At 40.2% G+C, this 13,351-nt stretch overlaps 1 protein-coding gene across 1 annotated transcript in view; it reads left to right on the forward strand.

The window, feature by feature from the left end:
- Nucleotides 1-11,641, forward strand: part of BCAT1 (branched chain amino acid transaminase 1) — a 71,284-nt gene extending 59,643 nt beyond the window's left edge. The window contains exons 9-11 of the mRNA XM_052640614.1: nucleotides 1,247-1,387; nucleotides 3,767-3,841; nucleotides 11,576-11,641. Coding sequence (XP_052496574.1) covers nucleotides 1,247-1,387; nucleotides 3,767-3,841; nucleotides 11,576-11,641 — 282 coding nt within the window. The remainder of the gene's footprint in view (nucleotides 1-1,246; nucleotides 1,388-3,766; nucleotides 3,842-11,575) is intronic.
- Nucleotides 11,642-13,351: the final 1,710 nt, after the last annotated feature.

The raw sequence follows: 13,351 nt of genomic DNA on the forward strand, positions 1-13,351 counted from the left end.
ATCATGGCATCCAGTCCCATCACTTCATGGCAGATAGATGGGGAAACAGTGGCTGACTTTATTTTTCTGGGCTCCAAAATCACGGCAGATGGTGATTGCAGCCATGAAATTAAAAGACACTTACTCCTGGGAAGGAGAGTTATGACCAACCTAGACAGCATATTGAAAAGCAGAGACATTACTTTGCCAACGAATGTCCGTCTAGTCAAGGTTATGGTTTTTCCAGTAGTCATGTATGGATGTGAAAGTTGGACTATAAAGCAAGCTGAACGCTGAAGAATTGATGCTTTTGAACTGTGGTTTTGGAGAAGACTCTTGAGAGTCCCTTGGACTGCAAGGAGATCCAACCAGTCCATTCTAAAGGAGATCAGTCCTGGGTGTTCATTAGAAGGACTGGTGTTGAAGCTGAAACTCCAATATTTTGGCCACCTGATGTGAAGAGCTGACTCATTGGAAAAGACCCTGATGCTGGGAGTGATTGAGGGCAGGAGGAGAAGGGGATGACAGAGGATGAGATGGTTGGATAGCATCATTGACTCAGTGAACATGGGTTTGGGTAGACTCCAGAAGTTGGTGATGGACAGGGAGGCCTGGCAGGTTGTGGTTCATGGGGTTGCAAAGAGTCGGATACAACTGAACGACTGAACTGAACTGACCCATCTTAAAAATTAGAGAACGTGGTGTGTAACTGATGCTCCATAAATAGTGGTTATAATTATTAATATTAGATAATAGAGTACTTTGTCTTATGATAATAAGTGTTTGGAACACACATTAGGTAACACTCCAGTGCATCAGCTTGTGAAACTTTGGCTATGATAACAAACAAAAGGCAGAAAAGAAAGCAAGTATTAAAATATACTGTGTACTCTATCATGCTGATCTTATATTTTATATTCTGATCATCTCATTTAGAGATGGTGTGACCTTGGAGTAGGTTGCTTAGCATCTTGGTGTGTTTCCCAAAAGATGATGTCACTCTTTCCAGCTTTTCTTCTAAACATAATTATGACATTGTTTCAGTTCAGTCAGAAGGTAAAGTAGAAAGATCCGTACCTCAGGGCATTTTTTTGCATGTCTTTTCCTTAAATACATATAGGTATATAATCTGTTTTTTAATTGAAGGATAATTGCTTTACTGAATTTTGTTGGGTTTTTTTTTTCTGCCAAATAACATGGATCAGCCCTAGGTATACATATGTCTGCTCCCTCTTGAATTATATTTGTTTATTTCTATTCCAAACAGGGTGAATTTAAGGTATCAGAGAGATACCTCACCATGGATGACTTGACCACAGCTATAGAGGAGAATCGGGTGAGGGAGATGTTTGGTTCAGGTACCGCCTGCGTTGTTTGCCCTGTTTCGACTATACTGTACAAGGAGGAGGTAACACATTGTTTCTTCACTTCCTGTCATTTTCAAACATTTGCCTATAATTTAACTCTTTGGATATATATATGGACAAAATGCTAGTTGACCTCAGGATGCAAAGCATTTTTTAAATAACTTGATATTCTGTTGATTGCGGCAGTTTTCTTTATGAACCTGTGTTAGCAAATGACTTACTCATCCTTCCAGTGGTTTCCTGAAAGCGCCAGCAGTTTCATCCTTGGTTATCATACCTGCCTTAAGTATGCCAATAGGCTTACACTTATCTCGCATCTCTCTAGGGAAGGTCTTCTTGTTGTTGTTGTTCAGTCGCTAAGTTGTGTCTGAACTGTGACCCCATGGGCTGTAGCCTGCCAGGCTCCTCTGTCCATGGAATTCTCCAGGCAAGAGTACTGGAGTGGGTTGCCATATCCTTCTCCAGGGGATCTTCCGAGACTAGGTATCAAACCGGAGTCTCCTGCATTAGCAGGCTGATTCTTTACCCCTGGGCCACCAGGGAAGCCCCAAAGGAGGACTTGCAAGTAATTATATTTCAGTCTGCGGTTTCCAGAAGTACTTCCTAACTACTGGAGGAGGGATAGCAAATTGGTAAGGAAAACTCGTTTAAATGATGATTTTTTTCATCTTCATCATCATCATTAATTAAACCACTTCATAGAAGATTTTCATTTGGCAAACATGATGCATTTACTTCCAGAAGCTTTTAGTTGGAAGACATTTTCTCCTATTAAATTAATCTTGTTTATATATGTTGTACTTCCATTTCTTGTCAGTGTTTTGTTGTTGTTGTTGTTGTTTCTTGCTTTCTTCTTTATAACAACATAGCTCTGTCCTCACCTAACTTCATAATTCAGAGGCATAGGGGCATTATTTTTATAATTGGCTTAAATTATTCATAATAGTAAATGCAAATTCTATTGGTTTTTAAATTCAGCATTATAATTATGTTTCCTCAACTGGGTGAACTGATTTTTTGTTCTGCTGATTTAAATGGTGGTTGCTTCATTGCTCGGGATTTTCAAAAACTTGACATAATTGCATGAACAGATAGACGATTTCAAGGGAAAAAGAGTATTCTATTTTATATGGATACCTGTACTGATTATAAAGCTACTGTTTCACATTTTACGGTGGTAATAACTAGATAATATATTATTGGTCTACACTTAAATGAACTAAAGTTGTCATTAGGTCAGTCTTTTTTTAAAGCACATGTTTCTTTTAATATTTATTTATTTATCTGGCTGTATCGGGTCTTTGCTGCGTCATGCAGGATCTTTTCTTGAGGCATACAGGGTCTCTCTAGTTGTGGCTCATGGGCTCAGTAGTTGTGGCTCGTAGGTTTAGTTCCTCCACAGTACGTGAGACCTTGGTTCCCTGACCAGGGATCGAACACACTTCCCTGCACTGCAAGGTGGATTCTTGGTCACTGGACCATCAGGGATGTCCCTGAGTCAGATTTTTAAAGTCCAGTTGTTACTTCATCTCTAGAAGTAAGTTTGTAAAGCTTAACACATTTTGTGGCCTTGTTATAAGGGAGCATTCAGAGCCAAAAGGCATATCTAATTATCCTGTTATCCTAAAGTGTATAATAAGAAAAGTAGGAGTATAGACTGTCAAAATCAAACTATCAAAAGCCTCAAGCCAGCAAGGCATGAATAGGCATGACTCGAAATACAGATTAGGGTCATAAAATCTCTTTGCCCTGACTTTAACCATCTGTGCAACTTTGTGGAATTTGTGGCCCTTGGTAGCCTGGCTGAGAACAGTCCGATTTGGCAACCCCTTTTGTGAAGACATAGACTTGTTTGCATTTATACTACTGATGGACTTCCCTGGTGGTCTGGTGGTTAAGACTCTTGCTTCCACTGCAGGGGGCACAGGTTCGATCCCCGCATGCCATACAGCAAGGCCAGAAAACAAACAACAACAACAGAAACAGCTTATGTCCCTGAAATGGCTTGCTTTAATTCATGGCAGAATATCTTTTGAGTTCTCATTCTCTGCCAAAAGGGTAGATGTGGAGGCTAATATTTCATCTTTGTAGATTCTCAGGATGCTGGAGGAAGTAGGGTTCTTTAAGTTTAGCCACGGTTCTAGGTACCCCTGGCTTCTCGTTCGTTCTTCAAATCAGCCTGGAGATTGGCATATAAACCAGTTGTACCCTGAAATCAACTGGTAGGAGATGAACAACCTAGCATTGAGTAGATTGTTTATTCAAATTAAGAATAAGAATCTTTGGCATAGAAGTTAGCACGTGTAACAAGGTTATCATAGTGCCATTCCCTATTTTGGTAAAATTGCTTAGTTTCTTACCTGTTGTCACTGTGTACATGAATATCCTCAAACTAGTTCATGTCTGCTTTTCTTTTATAGACTATACACATTCCAACTATGGAGAACGGTCCTAAGCTTGCAAGCCGCATCTTAGAAAAACTGACTGATATTCAGGTAAGAGCATCTATTTTTAAGATGTTGTTTATTTCATTCAAAGCTTAGAACCAAATCTTACCTCTGTGGAGAGAAGAGAGTAAGTACTGCCGTTTGAGGTCAACAAACTAAATTTAAGGAAGATGTTGCTGCTAGTGTGTGTGGGCATGAGCAAAGCGGGAAATGAGAAAAAAGATGCATACTTTTTTTAAAACAAAGGAAGGAAGGAAGAAGGGGGAAAAGATACAAACACATATATACAGAGAGAGTCAGAGACTCAATTACTTAACATTAAAAAATAAATATATTCAGTAAATTTTGATAACACTTAAAAATCTCATTGAAAAGTATAACATACTTTTTTTTTCTGTAACATACTTTTATTTTTTTTATTTTATTATTTTTTTTTGTAACATACTTTTAAAAAAGAAAAAAAGCTTTAAAGTAGAAGAAGGCACAGAAAAAATAATATTACCTGTGATTCCATCACAGATAGAGGCACTGTTAATTTTTGATATCTTGATTTTTAATATTTTGTAATCATTTATATATTTTTAGATAGATGTTTTTCTAACAATGGGATCACATATAATTTTGTTAACCTGCTTTTTTAAATTAATAAATCATTTGCTTTTGATATCAGTAAATTTTAAAATTTTATGTATAAAGTTTAATTGAACTCTACTATGTTGGTAAAGAATAATTTTTAAAGAAACCTCCTTGTTGAACATTTATGTTGTTGGAAATTATTTCATTGTTATGAACAGTGTATTTTTAGTTTTTTTCTTTAAGATAAATTCCTGAAATGGTAATTATTGGGTCAAAGAGCATGCACACCTGTTTCTTAGTACTCATTTGAAAAGACCCTGATGCTGGGAAACATTGAGGGCAGGAGGAGAAGTGGGTGACAGTTCAGAAGCATCAATTCTTTGGCGCTCAGCTTGCTTTATAGTCCAACTCTCACATCCATACATGACTACTGGAAAAACCATAGCCTTGACTAGACAGACCTTTGTTGGCAAAGTAATGTCTCTGCTTTGTAATATGCTGTCTAGGTTGGTCATAACTCTCCTTCCAGGGAGTAATAGTCTTTTAATTTCATGGCTGCAATCATCATCTGCAGTGATTTTGGAGCCCCAAAAAATAAAGTTAGCCACTGTTTCCATTGTTTCCCCATCTATTTGCCATGAAGTGATAGGCCTGTCAGCCATGATCTTAGTTTTCTGAATGTTGAGCTTTAAGCCAACTTTCTCACTCTCCTCTTTCACTTTCATCAAGAGGTTCTTTAGTTCTTCTTCACTTTCTGCCATAAGGGTGGTATCATCTGCATATCTCAGGTTATTGATATTTCTCAGCAGTCTTGATTCCAGTTTGTGCTTCATACAGCCCAGCATTTCTCATGATGTACTCTGCATAGAAGTTAAATAAGCAGGGTGACAATATACAGCCTTGACATATTCCTTTTCCTGTTTGGAACCAGTCTGTTGTTCCATGTCCAGTTCTAACTGTTGCTTCCTGACCTGCATACAGGTTTCTCAAGAGGCAGGTTAGGTGGTCTGGTATTCCCATCTCTTTCAGAATTTTCCAGTTTATTGTGATCCACACAGTCAAAGGCTTTGGCATAGTCAATAAAGCAGAAATAGATGATTTTTCTGGAACTCTCTTGCTTTTTCAATGATCCAGTGGATGTTGGCAATTTGATCTCTGGTTTCTCTGCCTTTCCAAAATGAGCTTGAACATCTGGAACTTCACGGTTCATATATTACTGTAGCCTGGCTTGGAGAATTTTGAGCATTACTTTACTAGCGTGTGAGATGAGTGCAATTGTGCGGTAGTTTGAGCATTCTTTGGCATTGCCTTTCTTTGGGATTGGAATGAAAACTGACCTTCTCCAGTCCCGTGGCCTCTGCTGAGTTTTCCAAATTTGCTGTCATATTGAGTACAGCACTTTCACAGCATCATCTTTCAGGATTTGAAATAGCTCAACTGGAATCCTATCACCTCCACTAGCTTTGTTCGTAGTGATGCTTCCTAAGGCCCACTTGACTTCACATTCCAGAATGTCTGACTCTAGGTGACTGATCACACCATCGTGATTATTTGGGTCATGAAGATGACAGAGGGAAAATTAAATTCTATTACATATTAATCAGAAGAAAAAGCTAAGTAGAGGTGTTCAGCCAGCATAATCATGAATCTTTTTAAGGCAAAGCAGAAATGAGTATCCTCCCCATTGAGATGGTGACTACATTCAGTTCAGTTCAGTTCAGTCACTCAGTCGTGTCCGACTCTTCGCGACCCCATGAATTGCAACATGCCAGGCCTCCCTGTCCATCACCATCTCCTGGAGTTCACTCAGACTCATGTCCATCGAGTCAGTGATGCCATCCAGCCATCTCATCCTCGGTTGTCCCCTTCTCCTCCTGCCTCCAGTCCCTCCCAGCATCAGAGTCTTTTCCAATGAGTCAGTTCTTTGCATGAGGTGGCCCAAGTACTGGAGCTTCAGCTTTAGCATCATTCCTTCCAAAGAAATCCCAGGGTTGATCTCCTTCAGAATGGACTGGTTGGATCTCCTTGCAGTCCGAGGGACTCTCAAGAGTCTTCTCCAACACCACAGTTCAAAAGCATCAGTTCTTTGGCGCTCAGCCTTCTTCACAGTCCAATTCTCACATCCATACATGACCACAGGAAAAACCATAGCCTTGACTAGACGGACCTTAGTCGGCAAAGTAATGTCTCTGCTTTTGAATATACTATCTAGGTTGGTCATAACTTTTCTTCCAAGGAGTAAGCGTCTTTTAATTTCATGGCTGCAATCACCATCTGCAGTGATTTTGGAGCTCCCCAAAATAAAGTCTGACACTGTTTCTACTCTTTCCCCATCTATTTCCCATGAAATGATGGGACTGGATGCCATGATCTTAGTTTTCTGAATGTTGAGCTTTAAGCCAACTTTTTCGCTTTCCTCTTTCACTTTCATCAAGAGGCTTTTTAGCTCCTCTTCACTTTCTGCCATAAGGGTGGTGTCACCTGCATATCTGAGGTTATTGATATTTCTCCTGGCAATCTCGATTCCAGCTTGTGTTTCCTCCAGTCCAGCGTTTCTCATGATGTACTCTGCACAGAAGTTAAATAAGCAGGGTGACAATATACAGCCTTGACGTACTCCTTGTCCTATTTGGAACCAGTCTGTTGTTCCATGTCCAGTTCTAACTGTTGCTTCCTGACCTGCATACAGATTTCTCAAGAGGCAGGTTAGGTGGTCTGATATTCCCGTCTCTTTCAGAATTTTCCAGTTTATTGTGATCCACACAGTCAAAGGCTTTGGCATAGTCAGTAAAGCAGATATATGCCCCAAAACCCTAAAGTATGAATAAAAGAAGTCCAGAGGCAACTTTGTGACAGATGGGAAGCCATTGCAAAAGGTCTCGGAAGGGCATTTTTAGTTATTTATTGGAGGATAATTGCTTTACGAAGTTGTGTTGGTTTCTGCCATACAGCAATGCAAATCAGCCATAAGTATGTGCGTGTGTATGTGTGTGTGTATATGTATCCCCTCACTCTTGTTCCTCCCTCCAACCCCAGCCCTCTAAGTCACCACAGAGTGCTGGGCTGGACGCCCTGTTGTTGTTCAGTCACTAAGTTGTGTCCAACTCTTTGCAACCCCGTGAGCTGCAGCACACCAGGTTTCCCTGTCCTTCATTATCTCCTGGCATTTGCTCAGACTCATGTCCATTGAGTCGGTGATGCCATCCAACCGTCTCATCCTCTGTCATCCCCTCCTCCTGCCCTCAGTCTTTCCCAGCATCAGGGTCTTTTCCAGTGAGTTGGCTTTTCTCATCAGGTGGCCAAAGTATTGGAGCTTCAGCTTCCACATCAGTCAATCCTAAAGGAAACCCTGAATATTCACTGGAAGGCTCCCTGTGTTATACAGCAACTTCCCACTAGCTGTCTATTTAACACTTGGTAGTGTATATATGTGAAGTCTTTTTGTTGGGATATAGACAATTAACAATGTTGCGATAGTTTCAGGTAGATTGCAGAGAGACACAACCATACTTGTAATGTATCCATTTTCTCCCAAATGCAGTCCCTTTCAGGCTGCCACGGTAAAATTGAGGAGAGTTCCCTGTGAGAAAGAGCATATTTAGAAGTAAGATTACAGAACGCAGGAATGTAGGTGACAGAAGTGAATGGTTTTGATTGATTCATTCAACAATTATATTGAGCACACACTGTATGCCAGAGGCTGTTTCAGATGCCCGGGAATAGAGTAGCGAAAAAAGTGACCAGGAAATTGAAGAAGTCAGAGCAAACTGGTATAGAAGGACAGATTTATTCAATTTAAATTTAAGACCATATCCAAAGGTTTAAAAATAAAAGTTACATATGAAGTGGAAAAGGAGAAATAGAACATTTTTGTCTTACCTGTATATGTTCTCTTTATAACTTGGCTAAGAAGTTAGTAATTTCTTTTTACCATAGGTAGTAAAGTGTAATGGTAACAACACTAAAAAACTAGTGATATGTTTAAGAGCTCTGTACTGAACAAAGAAGCAAAGGGATGCAAGCATGCACGTGATCAGTCATGTCCAACTCTTTGTGACCCCATGGACTATAGCCTGACAGGCTCCTCTGTCCATGGAGTTTTCTAGGCAAGAATACTGAAATGGATTGCCATGCCCTCCTCCAGGGGATCTTCCTGACCCGAGGATCGAATCTTTGTCTCTTGCTTCTCCTGGCAGGCAGGTTCTTTACCATGTGAGCCACCTGGGAAGTGCAGAGATACATGAGATTCTGAATTAAACCACAAACCAAGCACCAAATCTGCTCCAAATTGTTAAGTAACCCAGGACCATCCCTTTGGAATCTTAGACCACCTCTTTTCTTCTTCAATTATTTTGTGCCTATGGGCATGAAACCTACAGTTTCAAAATTATTCTCTTACAAAATGGCAAATTGATGCTGTCAGCCAAGCTACTAAATTGTCTGTTTCTCTCCAAGAAAAATAATTTAAGTTATTACTGAGGAAAAAGCATAGAATTGCACCATGTTTTACATTTGATCTCTTTGACGTTACATGGAAACATGATGTTTCCTCCCAAGTGCTCTGAAATTGAAAAAGGAGTGCAGTAGCAACCAAAGAATCCTCAAGGTTCTTGCCAGTTCTTTCTCTGGGGGGAGAATTCCTTCTTAACCACAGATCTGATTTTCATTTAACTTGTATATTTCTGTATATGAGCAAGAATCTCTGAGGCTGAGTGGTCATCCCATTTGGCTAATTAGCCATATAGTTCCCTGGGTCTTATTGCCCTACAAACTACCTCTTGGGGGGAAACTTTTCAAATGACAAGGTTTTAGAGTTCTTTTCCAATTTTTTAAATCAGTGAATGCAGACTGATTTTGTGACTTTTTATAAAAAATATTTATTTATATGGCTGTGTTTGGTCTTAGTTGTGGCTCGTGGGATCTTCATTGTCATTCGGGATCCTTTCATTGCACATGGACTCTCTAGTTGAAGCTTCTGGGCTTAGTTGCTCCTTGGTGTGTAGGATCTTAGTTCCCTGACCAAGGATTGAACCATTGTGTGAATTCTTAACCACAGGACCAACAGGGAAGTCCCTTCTTCTTCTTTTTATTAAAAAAATAAATAAATAAAATGACAGGCTCTCATTAAGTGGTAGAACCACAGCTGCTGTTTTTATTGTCAATGGCAACTCACTCTAGTACTCTTGCCTGGAAAATCCCACTGACGGAGGAGCCTGGTAGGCTGCAGTCTGTGGCATCGCGAAGAGTCAGACACGACTGAGCGACTTCACTTTCACTTTTCACTTTCAGACATTGGAGAAGGAAATGGCAACCCACTCCAATGTTCTTGCCTGGAGAACCCCAGGGACGGCAGAGCCTGGTGGGCTGCCGTCTATGAGGTCGCACAGAGTCAGACACAACTGAAGCGACTTAGCAGCAGCAGCAGCAATGTAACAACAAAAAAAAAGCACCTCTGTGTTCATACTTAACCAGGCTTGAACTTGGAGAACATCACCATGCTGTCCATATCCCTCACTTTCCCATTGCTCTTTGCTATTTCTGTTACCATCATACTCACCTTTGCTTCTGCCATATGGGGGTCTTCTCTGTCCTCAAATATGCTCTGCTCTATTTGCTTCCTTCCTGCCTTCCTGTATCTTCTACAGTTTGCCTGTTTGATAAGTGTTGGTTGTTTCTTCAAGATGCATCTCCTTGAAGAATCTTTTAAATCTCTGGAATAACATCCCCTTTCCATAGTACAAACATACATTCACCCACTTAACTGCTGCTTCTTCCCCATTTTCCGTAGCCCCTGGATGATCACTTAGGACTTTTAAAGTATGTTCTGATTAGTCACACACTTACCTTTGTGCCATGGTTGGTTGAGTGTGGGTGTTATTTTATTCTCTTTTTGTAACTCCAATATTCTCACAGCGTCTGTGTCATAGTACATACTTATCAATGTCTCTTTCTTTTTTTTTTTAATTTTTTTACCCTGACTCCTGCTAATATTTTCTCTTTGTACTATATTCTTCAATTTTTAAAATTAATTTGTTAAGTAAAATTTTTTAAAATTAATTCATTTTTGGCTGTGATGGCTCTTCACTGTGGCACAGGGCCTCCCTCTGGTTGTGGTGCCTGCAGGCTTCTCTTGTGGCACACAGCCTCAGTAATTGCAGCACGTGGGTTTCGCTCGTTGTGTTATGTGAGTTTAGTTGCCCTGTGGCTTGTGGGATCTTAAATCCCTGATCAGGGATTGGACCCAGGTCCCCTCCATTGGAAGGCAGATTCTTAAGCACTGGACCGCCAGGCAAGAACCTCAGTAATGTTGAAAAAGGAATGAATGGGTGAGTGACACACCAAGCAAGTACTGAAGAATAGAAACGTGTTGCCCTTGTGTATTAACACATTCTGAGAAGAGAGAAAAATGTCAAATTATTTTACAAAAAGAAAAAAAAAAAAAACAAGAGAATCTGATTTAGATTTTTTTCAAAGTGAGATATACATCGAAACTGCTGTCAAGATCGGATAAAAGCTGCAGCCCAGGTCGTAAATATTGGGGTAGCATGTTTGAGTAACTAGCAGTGCTGCTATTGCCATTTCAGAAAGTGGGAGGAGTGATTGTCAAGACCCAGAGGTCGACATCTTTAGTAGTTTAAAATAAGGGAAGATGAGTGGGATCAAAGTGTGATCTGTATTGATAGCCCATCACCAGAGAGAATTTTTAAAATCTCTTTTCCCACCAGTGGCTGCAGCTTTGTGAGAAAAAATAACTGTTCTTTCCCTGGAGAAGTCCTGAGCTATTCTGTGTGTGTTTGCAGACTTGGTGAACATCCTAGATTGCCTTGATGCTGCAGTTCCTTGCCCAGCTTCCCCAGCCTCTCCTTGTTCCCTCATTCACACTTCATCCCTTGTTTTCGGATCACAGAGCTTTGCATGGCCATTGAATATGACCTACAACCAGAATGAAGTGTTAACTGGTGGGCAGCACTGGTTCTGTTTTTATTGGCCTTTTTGAGAGTTAAGTGCCTAACTTGCAGCGTGGCCTTTTATGTTTTAGAATTTTCTGCCAAATGTAAAAGGCATGTTTTAGCAAAAGCCTTGTAAAATTATTTGCCAAATGTGCATTGAATGCAAGCAATAAGCTTGTCATTATTAGTCACGTTTTAGTTCAGTGTTCTAATTATAATTGATGAAAAGTTGAAAAATTCTGCACAGCACACTGAGCCTTCCACATGGATTCAAAGTACCATCCCACAGGCTGGATTTGATTTACTGCATTGCAAACATTAAAGGCTGTCGCTATGGTAGCGTTAAGGATGCATTTTTGCTGTTTAGTCACTAAGTCATGTCCGACTCTTTGCAACCTTATAGACTGTAGCCTGCCAGGCTCTTCTCCATGGGATTTCCCAGGCAAGAATGTTGGAGTTGCCATTTCCTCCTCCAGGGGATAGTCTCGACCCAGGGATCAAATCCTCATCTCCTGCATTGGCAGGCAGATTCTTTTACCACTGTGCCACCAGGGAAGCCCATTAAAAGCACTGACCGCAGTATAAGGACAGCCTGGTCCATGCAGACAAGTGTTTTCTTTCCCTGCCTTCTCTGGATACCTTTTAAAGGCAGCATATTTCTATTCCTGCTAAAATCTGTCATCTCTACTTTGAATTATTTCACCTTGGAAAATTAAAGTACATTATTCATCACTGAAATGAAAGGTGATAATCACCTAGGTCTAGATATTATGAATTAGCTGTATTATCACATCCCTTGAATAACATCTCAAGATGCTGTGATTTTACATGAAAGCATGAGTTGCAGGACAAGAGAGAAAAACCTTAATACATATTCTGTAGGTTCCTAGAATTACACTGCCTATGACTGTCATTGTATTCAAAACTGATATGACTGTTGATAAAACTAAAATTAGTAACTGAAAGCAAATTCATTTTAACTGGTGAGATTCATGATGAAATTATAGTCATGAAGCATAAGTTGATAGATCTGCTAAAATGTCAGTAGGGCTTCCCAGATGGCGCTAGTGGTAAAGAACCCAGCTGCCAGTACAGGAGACACAAGAGATGCGGGTTTGATTCCCGGTTCTGGAAGATCCCCTGGAGAAGGAATGGCAACCCACCCCAGTATTCTTGCCTGGAGAGTCCCAAGGACAGAGGAACCTGGCAGGCTACAGTCCATAGGGTCACAAAGAGTTGGACACAACTGAAGCGAGTTAGTATGCAAGCACACACATACCCAATAGGAAATGTGGAAACCCACTTAGCATACAAAGTATCAGTAGGCTGATACTCAATTATTATTAATGGCTAAAGTGTCTAATGTATTAATGGAAATTCAAATAGGAAAAATAAAACATGTATTTCCCTCTATATATAAATCAGGCAGAATTTGGGAATGTTTTGTCTGACATTCATTATGAAATCAACAGTGTGAACAGTGGGAGGCCATACTCTGTAGGCGACACTTTCTGATGTGGATTAAGTAGGTCACTTAGTGACACTGGCTTCCTTCATTCTCCTTTTCATGTAAACCAGAAGGTTGTAGGGGGACCCATTCTTAGCTTCTAGTACTTTTACCAATGTGATAGATTCTGCTCTCTGAAGTCTTTAAAGCTTCATTAAGAGGCACCCAGGACATGGGCAGTGTGATGGAGGAGAAATAGCATTGCACAGAGACAGAACTGGGCTGTAGTTAAGAGTTTCCTAGAAGAGAGCAGACTTATGGTTGCCAAGGGGGATGGGAGTGGGGGAGGGATGGATTGGGAAGTTGGGATTAGCAGAAGTAAACTATGTAGAAAATATATAAACAACAGAACCGACATTGTATAGGACAGGTAAATGTATGCAGTATTCTGTGATAAACTGTAATGGAAAAGAATATGGAAACATATATATATTTACATATATATATAGGTGCTGTGCAATGCTTAGTTGTTCAATTGTGTCTGACTCTTTGCGACCCCGTGGATTGTAGCCTGCCAGGCTCCTC

The sequence above is a fragment of the Budorcas taxicolor genome, chromosome 5 (genome assembly GCF_023091745.1).
Source record: "Budorcas taxicolor isolate Tak-1 chromosome 5, Takin1.1, whole genome shotgun sequence".
Taxonomy (NCBI): Eukaryota; Metazoa; Chordata; class Mammalia; order Artiodactyla; family Bovidae; genus Budorcas; species Budorcas taxicolor.